At 36.5% G+C, this 16,027-nt stretch overlaps 1 protein-coding gene across 2 annotated transcripts in view; it reads left to right on the top strand.

The window, feature by feature from the left end:
- Positions 1–2,125: 2,125 nt before the first annotated feature.
- MAPK10 (mitogen-activated protein kinase 10) overlaps positions 2,126–16,027 on the top strand; it is an 86,057-nt gene continuing 72,155 nt past the window's right edge. For both annotated transcript variants that reach the window (XM_010564425.1, XM_010564426.1), the window contains exons 1-2: positions 2,126–2,191; positions 14,035–14,204. In XM_010564425.1, coding sequence (XP_010562727.1) covers positions 2,126–2,191; positions 14,035–14,204 — 236 coding nt within the window. The remainder of the gene's footprint in view (positions 2,192–14,034; positions 14,205–16,027) is intronic.

Genomic DNA, 16,027 nt, shown 5'->3' on the forward strand with positions numbered 1-16,027 from the left:
GTCTATTGCTCTGCCAAGGTTGACTATTAACACTTACAATCACTCCTATGGAAAACTGAGGAGTTGTGTATGACTAGTAATACATATATAATACAAAGCGTGTCTTCTCAGTTGACCCTTGCAGCAAATTCAGTGAGGAAACAAATTTCCCCAATTCCCTTCCCCTCCTTTATTCACTTTCCACAATAAGTGTCTGTCTTGAATGTGGTATGTTATGACTAATGATATTTCAGTCATTGATTATTATAGCAATATAATGCATCCAGCCAATAGGATTTCACAGTGTATATATCTGCAGCGTGAGAGTGTAATTATCTGCTGGCTTTCCAGAAATCACTGGCAATATGACTAATGTTAAAAGCTTTTTTTGTATCTTTCTTTCTTTCTCCTTCTTGTTTTAATATAAACTTTCTGTGGAATGTGAGGCTCTGGTAATGACTCACTGGGCAATGAGGCAGCAATCTTTGACACTGTAACATGATGCAGAAAAGGTCATACACTTGCTTTCATAACAGGATTATTCATTCATTCATTAGAAATTAAACACATGTGGGAGCACGTGATGCATTCAAGTTGGCAAGTATTGATGAATACTTTCTTGTAGTTTCTTAAGTCCTGGTCAGTTTGTGTCAGATGAAGTTACTCCAAATTAAGTCTTGTCTCAGTGGCGTTTACACCTGAAGTTAGTTAATTGTTCCTATTGAAGACAAGTGCCTTAGGGAGGAACATAGTGTTTTAGAATCGTGGCTATATCTTAACAGAGTGATGCTGTGGTTTTTTGGTTTTTAAGTCTTTGCAGTGGGCTTATATTTAAAAGAAAAACATGGAAGTTCTGTATTATTTATCTCTTTTTACCTAAAATTGCTGTTTTTTTAATTGTACTGTTAAAAATTTGTTTGGTGTTTTTGAGTCCTGCAAAAAAATCCATGTGCTCCAAAGTCTTGTGACATACCTATTTATTTCAGCCTGATTGCATTACTGTGGGTTTTTTTCCATTGATGTCCCATGCTAGAATGCAGCTAGGAGAGGATTGATTAGTCAGAGCTGAATGTGGTACTATGGAGTTAAGTTAAAACAGCTGTAATAGGGTACACAGGGAGGCCTGTCTAGTCTAGTGGATGGCTCCCTTGGCCAGTATCAGATGCCTGTGAAAGAATCTAAAAATAGGGTGAGCATATAGTGGCAGACTGTGACTCAGGGTTGCCTTAAGTCAGAGGTGATATTTTTGAGGTTAATATCCTTCAGCAGATTCCTTCTTATGTGAATTTGCCTAATCATACTAGGACTTAATGTTGACTTCTGACATCCATAGCAACATGAGGCAGGGAGTTTCACAGTCTGATGAAACACTGCGAAGAATTCTCTCCTATTGCCAATTCTGAATCTGTTGTTTGATAACTTAATTTGATGCCACATAATTCTTCTATTTTTTAAAAAAAGGGAAGAGTGTTTTCTTTTTCACTTTTCTGTATGCCACTCATTTTATGGATCTCCAGCATATCTTCACTCAGACAGCTATTTTCTAGGCTAAAAAGAAAAATTCTCAGTCCGTGCAGTTGTATCATGTAAGGAATCTGTATGTGCTTTGGACCCTTCTTGCCACCCTTTTCTGTAATTTTTCTAGTTGTAATATGTTAAGATGAGAACTGTAACTACATGTAATATTCATAAAGTGGTTGTGCCATGAATTTATACAGTGACATAATTAGTCTTCCCATTTCTATAACTTTCCTAATAATTGTCAACTTAAGACTTGTTTTTTTCTTCCCCATAATAACAACTGTCTCCCATTCCTACATTGTTTAGAACATTATTGACCTGATTTTTATTTTTGTTTATGTAGGAATATACAAAATGACATGATAAACTTTGAGGTAATGGCATCAGTTACTGTAAAATTTTGCAGATGTAACCAAGTCATATTTGAGGCTATAACCTTGATGAGCATCAGAAAAAAATTAGAGCCTATTTACAGTTCAGTGTTCTAACTGATATCTGTTGTTCACAAGCTGGGTAGCAACTCAAGTTGGTTTTATAGTCCAGATGTAGATAGAGCTCCATTGTACTTGCACATCAGCAGACATACAAGATTTCTATGTTTATTTTTCTTTAATTGCAGGTATTTATGAGCCGCCATTTCTTGTATTATTGTGGTGAACCTACTCTGGATGTGAAGATTGCCTTTTGTCAGGTGTGTGTTCCTTACAGGTAAAACAAGGTACAGTATAAACTTATACTTTATTTTTGCAGTTCATGCCATAATAAATTTAAAAATAGAAGTGAATTTCAGCAGCTTACTGCGAGTAACCAGTTATAAGAATGAGAGTAAATATAAAAAATAGAAGAATGCATCACAAAAATTACTTTTCTATTTATTTTGAAGTTTATTTTGTAGTTTGCTCTTAGTGATTTTTAGTTTTGTTCTGCTAAGATGTCAGCTAATGTTCTGAGATTCTTTTTTTTTTTTAGGTAAAAAAAATAGTAGAGTTTGCAAACAAAAAATGTTGGCTGTACTTCCAATAAACTTAATGATGAATCAAACAACATAACTGTACGTAGACAGATGCTTTCACAGAAATATGCAAATTAAAACTATTTTATCTTAGCCTCTATTTTTATGAGACAGAGCCTTTTCCATTGTAGCCTGTGACTACGATTTTCTGTTCCTTAGTCTACCTTTATTAGAAGTGAAGGGAGGGTAATTAAAATTATGTGTCTTGTCTCCAGTTGAACACCATGTGCTATGTAGGTTCTGGAGTCATGAGACTGCACTATAGCCAATTTTGTATTTCTCAGTTACCCTTGAAATTGTTTGTTCACAATGCTTGGAAGTCTACAAGGCTGGAACTTAAGTTTGTGATATGAAGAAAAAAGTGTATTAATTTGTCCAGTTTTTGGTTCTCTTGGTTAGATTAAGTTAACATACATATATATATATATATGTCACAAATCTGTGTGCATGTTTTTCCATCATGAAAGAAAGATAACTTTTTTTGCTCACTTCTGAACAGTGTTTTGGGTTTGAATTCTGTCTCTTCATAGTTTTTGTGGTGAGATGGGACACCAATAATCTAACTAGCAGGAGGGACATTAGGGACATTCTTCATTTTTTGAGGGGTGAGAACAATGCTGCATTCTTAGAAATGGAATTATGGTAAACCCTGGTTTTTTCCCCTTTGTATTACTTATGGGGTCCAAGTGAAAGTACAATTCTAAAAAAGAAAGGGCTATTACTTGTATGTAAGCATTTAATACAGAACAGTGACAGCTGTTGGGAGGTTTGGTTTGTGTTTTTCAGCTCAGGAGTACTAAATATTTGTTTTGCTGAGAAGGTTGGCTCTGTACTTAGTAAGTCATCAGCTCCAGGATGGATCTTGGCTATTGTTTAACTGTTTTCTCTGTCCTTTTTTATCTCCTGTTCTTCATGTGCATATGTTTATCTAACTGGCTTAATTCTTCCACTGTTTTTGAGAGAAGAAAACATTTTGACAGTTTGCTTGCAAAAAAATTCAAAAAATTTTGCAAAAATTGCAAAAAAGTTTTTTCCTCAGATTGTATGAAAAAGATGTTATTGATGAAAAAGTTACTTTCACTGTGCAGAATACAGGTTTTTGCATAGCTCTGCTTGCCAACTTTCCTCTCCTTTTTACTTAGACCAAAGCACAGCTGTACAGAAACTTTTCTATTTTACACATGCAGAGGAAAGGTACTCTTAATCACTTCGTTTATGTTCAGTGCTCCTTTAGTCTTGGCATCAATCAGTGCATGACCATGTATAGCCAGTGCTTTCTGTTACTGCACTCCTGGTTCTGGATTTAGTGGAAACATGCCACTGTAATTATTCCTTTGCTGTTACCCTAACTTAATAAAAGGTGTTCAGAGGCACATACAGAACGAAATGTATTTACAGTGTTTTTGTTAAAGTATATATGATGAAATCAACAGCATTTTGGATGAATTTTTAGCACTGAATGAAACTGATTCATGTTTAACACCTACAGCAGGTACCCAAAGGGAAGTCAGCCATAAATACATACAAAAGATACTGTCCTGACATTGCAGGAAACTAGATTCTATCCTTCAAGTGCTTATCGCACAAATACCTTTTCAGGGTCTTCAGATCTTCAGATTTATTCTCCTGAGGTTTCAGGAGCTGGTTTCAGGCTTTGTGTTAATTTATTCTCTCCATAAAGATAGGCCCTGATCCAAATAACAGTTAAGCACATAGTTAGCATTAAGTACATGAACAGTCTCTAAATTCAGTGTTTTGTTGCATTAAGACCTTAGCTGTCATGGTTGCTGTTCATTTGTATTGCATAGGGCAGGATGTGGGTTATATCTGTATCCTGGTAGTACTTGGTCCAAACATCCAGATCTTTATTTAGAGACTATTCAACAGTCTCCAGTAATATTGTTTATTCCATGCTTATTCATGATGCTAATGTGGAAATCAAATGCCCTGTGATTTACTAGTCATTCTGCTCTAAGTGTAAAATTTGTTTGTACCTTTGGGAAACTTCTGTCTGCTGAATCAGTAAATCTGAGAGGTTCAGGATCTACTGTTAACAACAGATGATGATGTGACAGCAGAATAGTTATCATCAGCAAAGAGGTAGATACTGCCACTCAGATCTTGAGGTATCTACAGCTGACAAGGATCCCAGCAGTATCTAGACAAGAGACCACAAAAATGTAGTTTCCAGTGAACATAATTAAACTCAATAATTTTTTGTGTGGTTCAACAAATGCAAAAATTATTTCTACTATGTAAGCATGCAACAGGTATCAGAAAAACGCAGTGTGGTATAGTTCGATCCTGCCCTCTTGACCTGTTGAGTGCCTCTAGTGATGGTGTACTAGAATATACAGTTTATCCAGTGGACTACTGCAATTTTGTGACTCGTGTTTACCACGCAGAATAGTAGTCCTGCTCCCATTTGGAATTTGTGCATCGCTGTGGACTTACTGCAAAATACAGAGTTGTGCTGAAGTGTCTTTTACAAACATACAATATTGAAGAGTACTCCAATGATCGTTAGTACTGTGGACATATTTTTCTTGTAATAAATATTTTCTGGCAATTTCTCTCTCATGGCCTAAAAGGCATAGCTTTATGTGCTATGAAAGAAAGTGACATATACCTAGTTATAGGCTGTTCCTCTTGACACAGAGCTTACATCGAGTACACTAGTTTGATATGATTAAATGCTAATTCAGCAGGAATAGAATCTTAAGGATTTCCAACTTAAGGAAAAAAGAAAAGCCCTTCCTAAGAAAAACTCAGTAGCATAAATGGGGTAGGTATGCGCCCCCCCCGCCCCATTTGCAGTATAAAAATACTGAAGTCTGGCATTACTGTATATTGCTAGCCAAATCATGTTCTGAAACAGCCGTCTTTTAAGACTGAGGAAACGGACATCTGCTTTTCTATTGCAATAGAAAGGTAGGACAAGAAGTTTTCTTTTTTAGGCTTATAGAATTTCATTAGACTTTTGTAAGTCGGATATCACCAAGTTTTATCTGTAGGACCCTACACATTCTTACTGAAGTACAGTGTAATGCAGAGTAGTATATTCTGATTAAAACAGGATGTTAAAGTGCTGAATAATAGCTAACAACGTCTAAAGGATGCTGACTGCTTCATCCATGTTTTTCTTCATTTAGTTTCTTGACTTTTTTTTTAATCAACATCAAGACGTGTACAGCCTGTCAGAATTTTCAAGTTTTCTAAACTGTAGCTGCATAGGATACCTTTATTTAGAATACAATTCTGTGATTTTTTTACTTGGAGCAGTAGTCCTGAATTTTCTTGTCTTTGAAAAACACATGTCACAGTATTTCCATACTGCTGCAACAAATAGTTTTTTTAACAGAAAAGCAGGACATGGGATTACTGAGATGAGATATTGGGGACCTGGCTATGCGTGTTAAGAAAACGTTTAATGTGAATCAGGAATGTAAATTCACATGCTAGTTCTTTGCTGCAGCATCATCACTAGTCTTTATTGCCCAATTTAAACAATTTCATGTCCCAGATAGAGTATGTCAGCGTTTTTGCATACTGAAATTGGAATTGGTGCTGTACTGATGCCACAGAATGAAAACCTTAGAACGAAATTTTAGTTGGCATATCGAGGGTATTTTTGCAAACTTCTGCTTAATTCATGCTTTAAAAAAAAAAAAAAAATATTTTTAAAAGCTTCAATTTCTTTCTAGACATCTTTTTTTCCCTGTATTCTGCTAGCTTCCTTTATTTCCCAGTCATGCTTACCTGTCTTGAACAAAATGTGTATAGACTTCCTAGACGCAATATTGCATCAATGACCATTTAAAAATCACATTATTTTAGAAATTTTTTCATTTTACATATAGAAAAGACCAGCTTTATTAATTGCATTGCTCTCCATTGATTGGTTGATTCATCTGGTCTGTTTTTTAATTTTATCCTAACTTTGGTAAAACACTTTAGTTACAACTAATGCTTTAATTAGATTGGATGGAGTTACTACTTTGACGTTTAAAGAAACTGTCTTGATGCAGAATGTCCTATAATTATGCTTCTATCCAATGGGAGATTAATTGGTATTCATAAGCCATCAATGAGCAGTGACCTATGTCTTAGATTTCTAGGACTAAAATGATACTTCATAGTATCAAGAGCTGTCTATTTTTAAGAAAAGGTGTGATTAAAGTATTCAGCTCCTTATAGCCTTTACTTATAAAAGGGAGAATCTTTTCATTAGCTATTGTCTTCACAGTGAATACTGTAATTATATAATTATATTGAGAAATTTAGGTTTTTTGAATACTTCATCTGTACTGTTGTTACATGCTGCTGCTTTACCCTTCCTTTTAAAGAAAGCCATGATGTGCATTGGGGCATAGCATTTCATGTAGTCAGTCTTCTTGCTGCCCTGTTTGTGTAGTAGAAGAAAGCCTCTTAAACAATACCTGCTATTTCAGTGTTTCCTGAGAAGTGTAAACCATTTGAAATATACTGTATTATGAATATATGCAATAAATAAAGAGGAGCTGTTAATCCCGTCTTGGCTCTCCTATGCTCCTAACACACTGTACTGCGATGTTCCCTTTACTACTGTTGATAAATTGAGTGTACTTTTCATTTCTTAGTGTTGCGATGTTTCGGCCAACTTTTAGTGATCCCATTTCTCTTTCCTAATCTTAATTGCATCTTGCTTCTTCCCATGTTATTGCTTCTTTTTCAAAGCTAGGGCCTCAGAACAAACTGATTAATACAAACTGCAGTGTTTCCTCTCTTCTCATTTCTCCTGCAAGTTAGATGTGGCTGCTGCCATCGCTTTCCTCTGTTTTGGACATAATTTCACAGTGTGTCTTTGCTAGCTTCCTATCTCTGGAGCTGCGCCTGAAGGAGATGTTTCCAAACAACTTTACTGTAGCTTTCTCACCTACTCTTACATCTTTCTTTCCTGTATTTTTGTCTACATTTTCCATTTGGATCACTGATTAAGTTCCTGTCCATGAAGAAACCTCACTCTCAAGGAATCTTTTCTCTCAGTGTTTATTGATCAGTCTTCTCATCCTTACCTTCTTTGGTACAATGACCAGGGTTGGATGTTACTTGTGCGTCAGTGTTGAATTCTTCAGGCATCGGGGAATGAGGAATCATTTTGAACTAGTTGTTTTGTTGTGCAGATACTCGCATGTTCCTCATCTCCTAGTAGCCTGCCTGGAATGAAGCAGACATCTTTGTGTTACAGTGACTTCTGAGCAACATGTGATACCACAGTTACAAATGAACTACAAGCATTTTGTGCCTGTAAGAAAGAAGCAATTAATTAAAAGTAGTTAAAGCTCAGTGAACATGTGAAGGACAAGTGAAGAATATGTAAATAGTGCTTTGCTTTGTGTTTTGAGTAGATACTGATGAAAAGGAAACAGAAGGCAGTCGTGCTGCTTCTTGTGTAATCAGAACTAGGTAAGAGCCAGTTCTGAAGCTGCTGGGTTTTCGATATCTCAGTTAGAATAGGTTAAACAAAGACAGTGTGTTTAAACAAAACAAACCAAAAAACCAGCCAGCACTTACAAATATTGTACTCCATCTAATAAGGTGTTTTAATATGATGTTTTAAAATAGAGTGAACAAAGAAAATACAGTAAAAAGGTCAATGATCAATGGATCAAGATTGAGTTGTTTGCAAGGGTCAGTTGGCTATTTGAAAGGCTGACTTCATAAAGGAGGGTAGATTGTGTCTGGGGGCTAGGGCAAGACTGCTGGAGAGGTTAAAAGAAGGCAGAGAATTAAGCTGTTAAAAATGCTATCCAAAACACACTAAAATCAGGAAGGCTAGGTGACTAATACAATCCTTAGAGGGTGGGAATGAGGTGGAAGAATGGGGAACTGTGGTGTGATGCAGCTGATAAGATAAAAATCTGTAATACTACACCCAAACACACACATACAGGATGAAAACCCTATTTTTTTGTAGGAGATTTGATCACTATCTGTGGAGTTTTGAGTTCAGGGAGAGCCAGAATAAGTGAGAAGTCTGCCTTCATGGTGAGAAAAATAGATACTATTTCTGCCATAAATGTGACATATACAGAATACACAATGAAAAATAATTTAGTAAACCTTTTTATGCATGATACTTTGTATTTCTCGAGTGGCGGCTTCTGTGGCCATCCAAATTTACACAGCAAAACCTGTGACCGTTAAATCCAAAGTAGAGGATCAGTAAATGTCTGTTCATCCCAGAATTCTGGCACTTGAATCTTCTGAGACAATTACAGCTGTACAAGTGGGAGGATAGCCATTAAATTAATAGCATTGTTGACTTAGCAGATGCACACAGGTGAGCAGGGCTTGCCTGTATGTACATTTTCAGAGCTGGCAAGATGACTCTGAGGATTTTACCATGCTTCAGAATTTCAATTTGTATAATCTCAGCATCTGACTTTTAAGATCAAATTGTAGCTTTAAGATATTATCCTTTTGGATCCTGAGGGAATCGAAGGCATCCGCCTCTGAAACATACTGTTCCTCATACCAGTCGCTTTGTCTGAGATGGTGTGGAGCGTGGGGGCCCCAGGGGAGCCACTGTGATTGCTGGCTCAGAACATCCTCTCTTTTGCATCCGGCTCATCTTTGGGTGCTGTGCCAACTGCGTATTAGGAGCCAGCCTTTCAGTCTTCCAGCTAATTCTTTTCCTTGCCTGTGTTCGCACATGTCATTTATTTGTTTTCAGTAGCCTTGAATCATGGCACTCGTAAAAGCTGATGTGTTCCTGTAGGTATTTCTGTGTGCAGACAGGGAAGGATACTAATATTGAGGTAAAGTTTCCCCTCAACTGATGCCTGCTAACAAACTCTGACAGCACTCATTCTCCTGGAAATGCAAAGGAGAGCAATTTAGCTTAAACTGTCATTAGCATGATTTGTATTTATAAAAGCTAAGATGTCTGAGATACTGAGCTGTAAGAAATTGTGATATTTTAGGCTTATCAGTAATAGGAGGAGTGGTCATCAGAAACAAAGATCTGTCAGTGAAACATAATAAAATACAGTTATTTTATGGGGTAGAAATGGACAAATAAAATGGGATATCAGGAAACAATTCACCTCATAATACAGAAAATAACATCATCTTGTTTCTGTTGTGCTTTTTAACCCTCTCTCTTGCTCTCTATGCTGTGGAGGAAAAAAAGGAAAAGAATACAACTTGTAGCTATGTTTGAGGCAGTAAGTTATTTGAGTTTCACCAAATTTTTAAATAATTATTGTTTGAAAGCAAAATATATGTTCTCTAGGCATTTAGTGATGGTGAGAGTATCTTTTTCCTTCACGTCAAATGCCTGAATCATGACAGTTCGTTTTCTTTCCTCCTCCCCAGTTGTTGAGATAATAAGCAAACATCATTGCAGATATGGCTCTGCGTTTAAGTGACCCCACAAGGATAGTTATGTTTTCAGGTCTGAAAAACTTTCACTTCTCTTACTGTTAAATTTCTCAGTATGGAGGAAAGAGAATGGCATTAGGTGTGTGTTAGAAGTTTTCAACTAGATACTGGAAGGAGAAAATAATGGTGTGTGCATTCTTGTACATGTGAAATGATAGTTGAGTTCAGGTGAGCATTGAAGCAATATTTATGGAAACCAAGAACAAATGGCACTCCAATGCATACTTTGTCTCTGAGGAATAATCTTTCACATTACACAGAGGTCTGAGAAACTAGACATGTTTTGTTCAAAGTGAAAAGGATGGAGAAATTTGCTTTTGTTTCACACCTCAATGTTTACTATTACTTTGGGGCCCCGGTATTATAGCTTGCCCAATTTAATTTGAAGTTCACCTGAAAATTCATTAATTGAGTGAAGCTCACTTTTCTATGAGACCTATGCATCTTTGCTATGATATCCTAAGAAGTAAACCTGATTGCTGTGTGTATGTATACCCTCCCTTTCCCCAGCTAATTAATTCTTAATGAAGTGCGAATTCCTAGTTTCTTAAGATGTCAGTATCAATCAAATTTGAACGAAGTTTTTGGTTTAGGTGTGTATACAGAAGGATGTATACTGGAAATTCCTAGCCCTGTGTTCCTTTCTGCTGTCAGACAATCAAAGCTTTAACTTAAGCTGCCAGTACAGAACTTGTAAGCATTATGTAGTAAAACCTGAATCTGAAATAGTTTACATAGTGTAGATGGGGGTGGGGTGGGTGGGAAGGGGATATTAACTGGTATACCAACACCAAGGCTTCTGGAAGGGGTTTGAATGAGCACTGAGAATGTAACAGAACGAGACCAAAATCTGGTGTGTAGGTTTCTTTAAGATCAGCAATGTGGATTTGAAGACTTTGAGAAGAACCTTTTAATCAGGGTTTGGAACTAAACCTAACATTGACATGCTCTATTAAGAGTATGAATTTCCTTGCTAATGGGAAAAGCTTTTTTTAGCTTAATTTTGGAGTCCTCATTTAGGAAGTGGCTGTTGTATCAACTTGGAGATGGTTCATGATTTGATTACGTGTCATTGGTTTGGGTATCTGATAAAATGTGATTAATCCAATAACACTTTTAATTCATTGACTTAGGGATTTGTTATAAATTACGATCATGACAAGGATAGTTATTCATCTCCTTGTTCTTAGAAAAGTAAGCAGTACTTTTGGTTTAAGCAGTAGGCTTACTGTGTTTTAATTTTGCTTATTTAGGCTTTGGTAAAAATCAGGAAAATACAGAGAGTGGGGTTTTTTGGTATTTTAACAGTGTTGGTTTAAAGGGAGGAGGCAAATTAGTAGATGACCTGGAGTCTGTTTGGTCTGTCCACAAAGCTGAAGCGTTTGTCACTGAGAGGAGGCATTCTGTTTGGAGTGAACTTCAAAGTAAATCAGCCTGTTTTGACTTCTGTAAGTAATTCTTGGTGTTGATATTTTCTATCAAAGCTCCTTATGGCTCACAGATTTTTAAGTAGACAGACTTTTCCATGAAATTCTGTGAAAAATAAAACGGTCTTTACCTTTCCTACTCACAGTTAGGAGCGGATTGTCGTAGGAATGGTCTGTGTTACACAGAGGAGAGCTGCTCATCAGGACACTTGTGTGTTCTGACCAGGTCTTACCAATTGTGGTCTTCTGTGCCCCGTCGATCAACATCACTTCAACTGCTGTTGAAATGACTGAAGCAATTGCACACATTAATTATTGATGTAACTGAGGTACTACAGGGTGTTCTTCTGAGCTGTTTTGATTGATTTTTAAGGCATTCCTGGATTTAAAATAACCACCTGCTGGAACTGCAGTAGTTCAGAAATCCCACTGTAGTCAGCATGGGAATCCCGAAGCCAACAGTTCACAGGGTCAGTCTAACTTAAAAGCAAGTAATTCTGATGTGCACAGGATTCTAAATGTAGAGTAATGAAGTATCTTTTCCCATGTAGCTCCATACCCCATGACAAACTATTGGGTAGCTTGGGAGTGAGGATGCAACAAGCTATGGCAGGCCTGGCTCACCCAAGCCTTAACACAGTCATCTGGCTTGTTTAAAAAAGTCGCTGTATCTGTACTTCCAGAGGAGCTGGCTATGAGTCAGGCTTACTAAGGAATGCAATTTTTATGCTGACATTTTGTATAACATTGGTTTCAGAGTAACGGGTGTTAATGCTGAATATTGTCTGCATTGTTCTGATAATGACATCAGAAAAAAACACACTGCAAATGCATTTGTCTAGCCAGAGGGAGCTGTGATTATTTCCTGTCTCTGAGGAGCATATTATTAAAATTAAAGCCTCTCAATTCTAGGTCTGGTATGAATAGCTGAGCTAGCCAAATTTATGCATCTCTCTTCACATAATGGAAGGAGGTTTAAGACTAGGGCTACACAGTGCAAATCAGATGCAGTCTGTCTTTCTTCAGATGAGAAAAATTCAAACCTCTTTAGGAGTCATTTCACTCTCTGTAAGCTTGAATTTAGCACTATGTCAGTGTCCATAAATTTCTCGCTTTCTGCGTTTTAAAAAAAAAAAAAAATAGAAAAAGCCTTGCCCTGTATCTGATTAACAAGTAAATGTAATGTTTCTAGTTGCTCTTCTGAAATGAGATTTTCTGTTTGAATGAACAGCTACATTTATTAGAATGTTTCTAAGTCTCTAAATGAGGTGGTTAGGATTAACCAATGCTGTCCAGTGACAATGGACCTTTCAGTGAGATAACGGACAGAAAAAGAATATTAATTGTCCTAAGGCAAACCTGAGAATCCAAGTTCTCAGCAAGGTCAGTTATCTGTTTTTAATGACCAGCTTCATGGAACACTGGAATTACGTCCTTTTAAATCGAAAAAATAATATTCTCCAAATTGACTTTACATTTTTCCTGGCTCCATCAACATTCAGCTTAGTAGTCCTTAGTCACATAACACAGTTGATTATTCAGATTTTTTGGGGAAAGTAATTTATAATAGAGCAAATAAGAAAATTTAGAAGCTGTGTTTGCGAGCACTGAAAATAAATGCACAGGCAGAGAGAGGCACATTTGGGTTTTGTCTCTCCTTAGAGAAGGCATTTGGAAAAGTCTTGACTTCCATAAGTGAGTTGTCAACTACTTGAGGACAGATCTATTGTAATTTTTTGAACTTTTGCATCCTGTGCTCAGCATCAGGTAGTATAGAATCCTAAATTACAAACATTAAGTTCTGTTTTTTATCTCAAATTACTATATATTTCACTCCATAGTCTTCAGGGAACTGAGCTCACGAGTAGTCATAAAATGGTTATAATGTAACTTTTTGCATAGTAATTCTACAAATTTGGGTGAGGTTACAGCACTGCAGCACTAGCTTCAGTGTGTAAAAAGTTTACCCTAAGTTTAGCCTTTGCTTAGGACTAACGCATTCGTCAGGTCACAAAAGCAACTCTTCTGTCCTTCAGAACTCAGAACTTGGGAAGATCTCCTGAGCTGCTGAATACTTTCCATGATGCTGAGCCATGTCAGGTCCCACTTCATCTCATAAACTGCTCTGCTTCTTTTTCAACTCCTGTTGAAAGGTTCTCAAGGCCTTTCTCATGTGCTCAGGGCAGGTTTTAGCGCTCATGTGAATAGACTTATTTGCTTTATCTGACCAATGATGGAGAGCCTAATTGCTGTGTCTCTTGTCCCACTTCTACACTGATGTAAGTCTTCTCATTTTAAAATAAGATATTTATTGCAATACAAATGAGGGCAAAATCAGCATGAACACATAAGCCAGTAGTCATAAAGCAGCAGTAACGTCAAGCAGAGACCAGTAGTTGAGAGTAACTGAGTCACAAACATCAGCTGGAGAATTCACTAGCTTTCTTTAATCAGTGGCTTTTTATGGTTACTTCCTGGGTGAAAGAAGGTTTGTTACAGTATTTGAGAGTGTTTGAGGATCATGTAGATCTGTGACAGTAAACCTAAAATAACAAGAATTTATACTGGAGAATTAGGCTGACTGTGTTTTATCAGTATTGTGATGTTTTACCAGTCTTGGTTTCTGTGTTTTTTCCGCTCCCTCGCCCCTTCCCTTCTTCTGTACAACAGGGATTTGGGAAACAAGTGGATGTGTCATATATTGCCAAACATTACAACATGAGCAAAAGCAAAGTTGACAACCAGTTCTACAGTGTGGAAGTAGGTGACTCGACCTTCACAGTTCTCAAACGCTACCAGAACTTGAAACCTATTGGCTCTGGGGCTCAGGGAATAGTTTGGTAAGTATCAGCAGTTTCTCTTATGCTTTTAAATAGGATTTGCCTTTTGCATTTCTTCACAGTTTGCTAGCTACAGACGTTGTCTAAAATTGCAAAAATAACAGTCAGGCAACGGATGTCCTGAGGCAGAAGGAGCCTAGTGGTTCGCTAATAAATTCTCCTGCTGGTAAGAATGATAGCACTATGTTTGTTTCTCCACATAGCAAAATGTAACTAGCAAGAAAGCAGGAGAAACATCTTACCATAATTGACAACTGTGGCACTATTTCCAGAGGCAGTGCAAATAATACCCCAAGTAAACCCTGTAATTTTAGTCTTTGTACAGTAAAATTCACTGAGAGCAATATAGAAACTTGTCACATCCTATAGAATTCTCAACTATTCAGAATGGGAGCCTCTCGAATCAAGGTAACTGCTAATGTTTCCTTTATTTCTTAAAAGAGACATTGCAGTGATGTGAGCAATGTGAACAAAAGACAGAAATTCAGTAGCTCTTCTAAATAATACAAAAGGCTTATGGAATTCAAAATTATTATGTTCAAAAGTTGTGATATCCTGGTTGGCTTTTGCCTCTGCATTTTCAGATATGGCTCTTAAATTTCAGTGACTTGTATTTAAATGTCTTTGTGCAAGCATTTGTTACCTGTTTAATTATGAGGCATTAGGGTAACTAACACAATCTTTTATCTATAATTCGATCAGAGATGAAGTCTAATTCCATCTGTCATCTTTATCACTGCTCTTTTCTGACTTTGATGTAGTGTGTTACGTTACAGTTGGAGGCAGTGGTAAAGCAACAGGTTCCTTTAATCTAGGGGCAAGTGGGCTTCCATGGATCATTGGCATTGGCACTATAACTGACTGTCACAACAATTAGCAACACATCCTTAAGTCTCAGTCTGTCACTTCCAGTGTTTAGTATACTTTGAGGCCACACAAATACAAAGATTGATCTAAATGATCAAGTACTTTATTTCATATCTTAAACACAAAAGGGCTAAAGGTTAGTTTAAAATCAGCTTTGGGAAAGAAACATACTTTGTGTTGAGTACTATTAATGTTCATTTTGCACTATTTGTCCACTTCCATATATAGCAACAGATGGGTTTTTTTCTTACTTACTATCCTCTATTTGTTTTAGAGGAAAATCAGATTTTGTTGAACCTCTCTGCAACTGAATTCCTGTAATAATCAATTATGAGCAGCAAAAAAACAGAAGTTAAGCTAAATAAAATCAATAACATCCTGTGAATTGTCTTCCATACTAAGAGTTGATAGGCAAACATTAAGAATATATTAGGAACGAAAAATCAAATCAGAAAACAAGTAAGTTCAAGTGAAAGTTAACACAAATCCCCTGAAATGCCTGAGCAGCATGGTGAGGCCATAGAAGGTCTTTCCATATTACATGATAGATGGGGAAGATAATGAGCATTTTTGCTTAGTATGTGTTACGTTGTAATCTGCCTGTCATGAGGCATGATTTACCAGAAGTACATTAACAAACTATGAGCAAAACATGAATAATCAGTGGTGAAGTGAGAAATTAATGAAAAAAATTGTGAGATAAATATATATCTAGTTTAGCTAAGGGAAGACAATATGTAATAAAAAAAAAAGAAATCAGTTGTGTGAGTTTCTACTTGCATAATAATAATTATTATATAGTAATAATAATAAGTTTACATAGTAAACTTAAATAGTGTAAGTTTCTACAGTAGAAACACTATTTAGAAACTATAGGTATTTTGATGGATATAGGGTTATATCTAGAAAAAACAGATTAATTTAAGGGAAAAAATATACTGAAAACCTGCTTGTTT

This window comes from Haliaeetus leucocephalus, unplaced genomic scaffold (assembly GCF_000737465.1).
Source record: "Haliaeetus leucocephalus isolate CR32 unplaced genomic scaffold, Haliaeetus_leucocephalus-4.0 Scaffold178, whole genome shotgun sequence".
Taxonomy (NCBI): Eukaryota; Metazoa; Chordata; class Aves; order Accipitriformes; family Accipitridae; genus Haliaeetus; species Haliaeetus leucocephalus.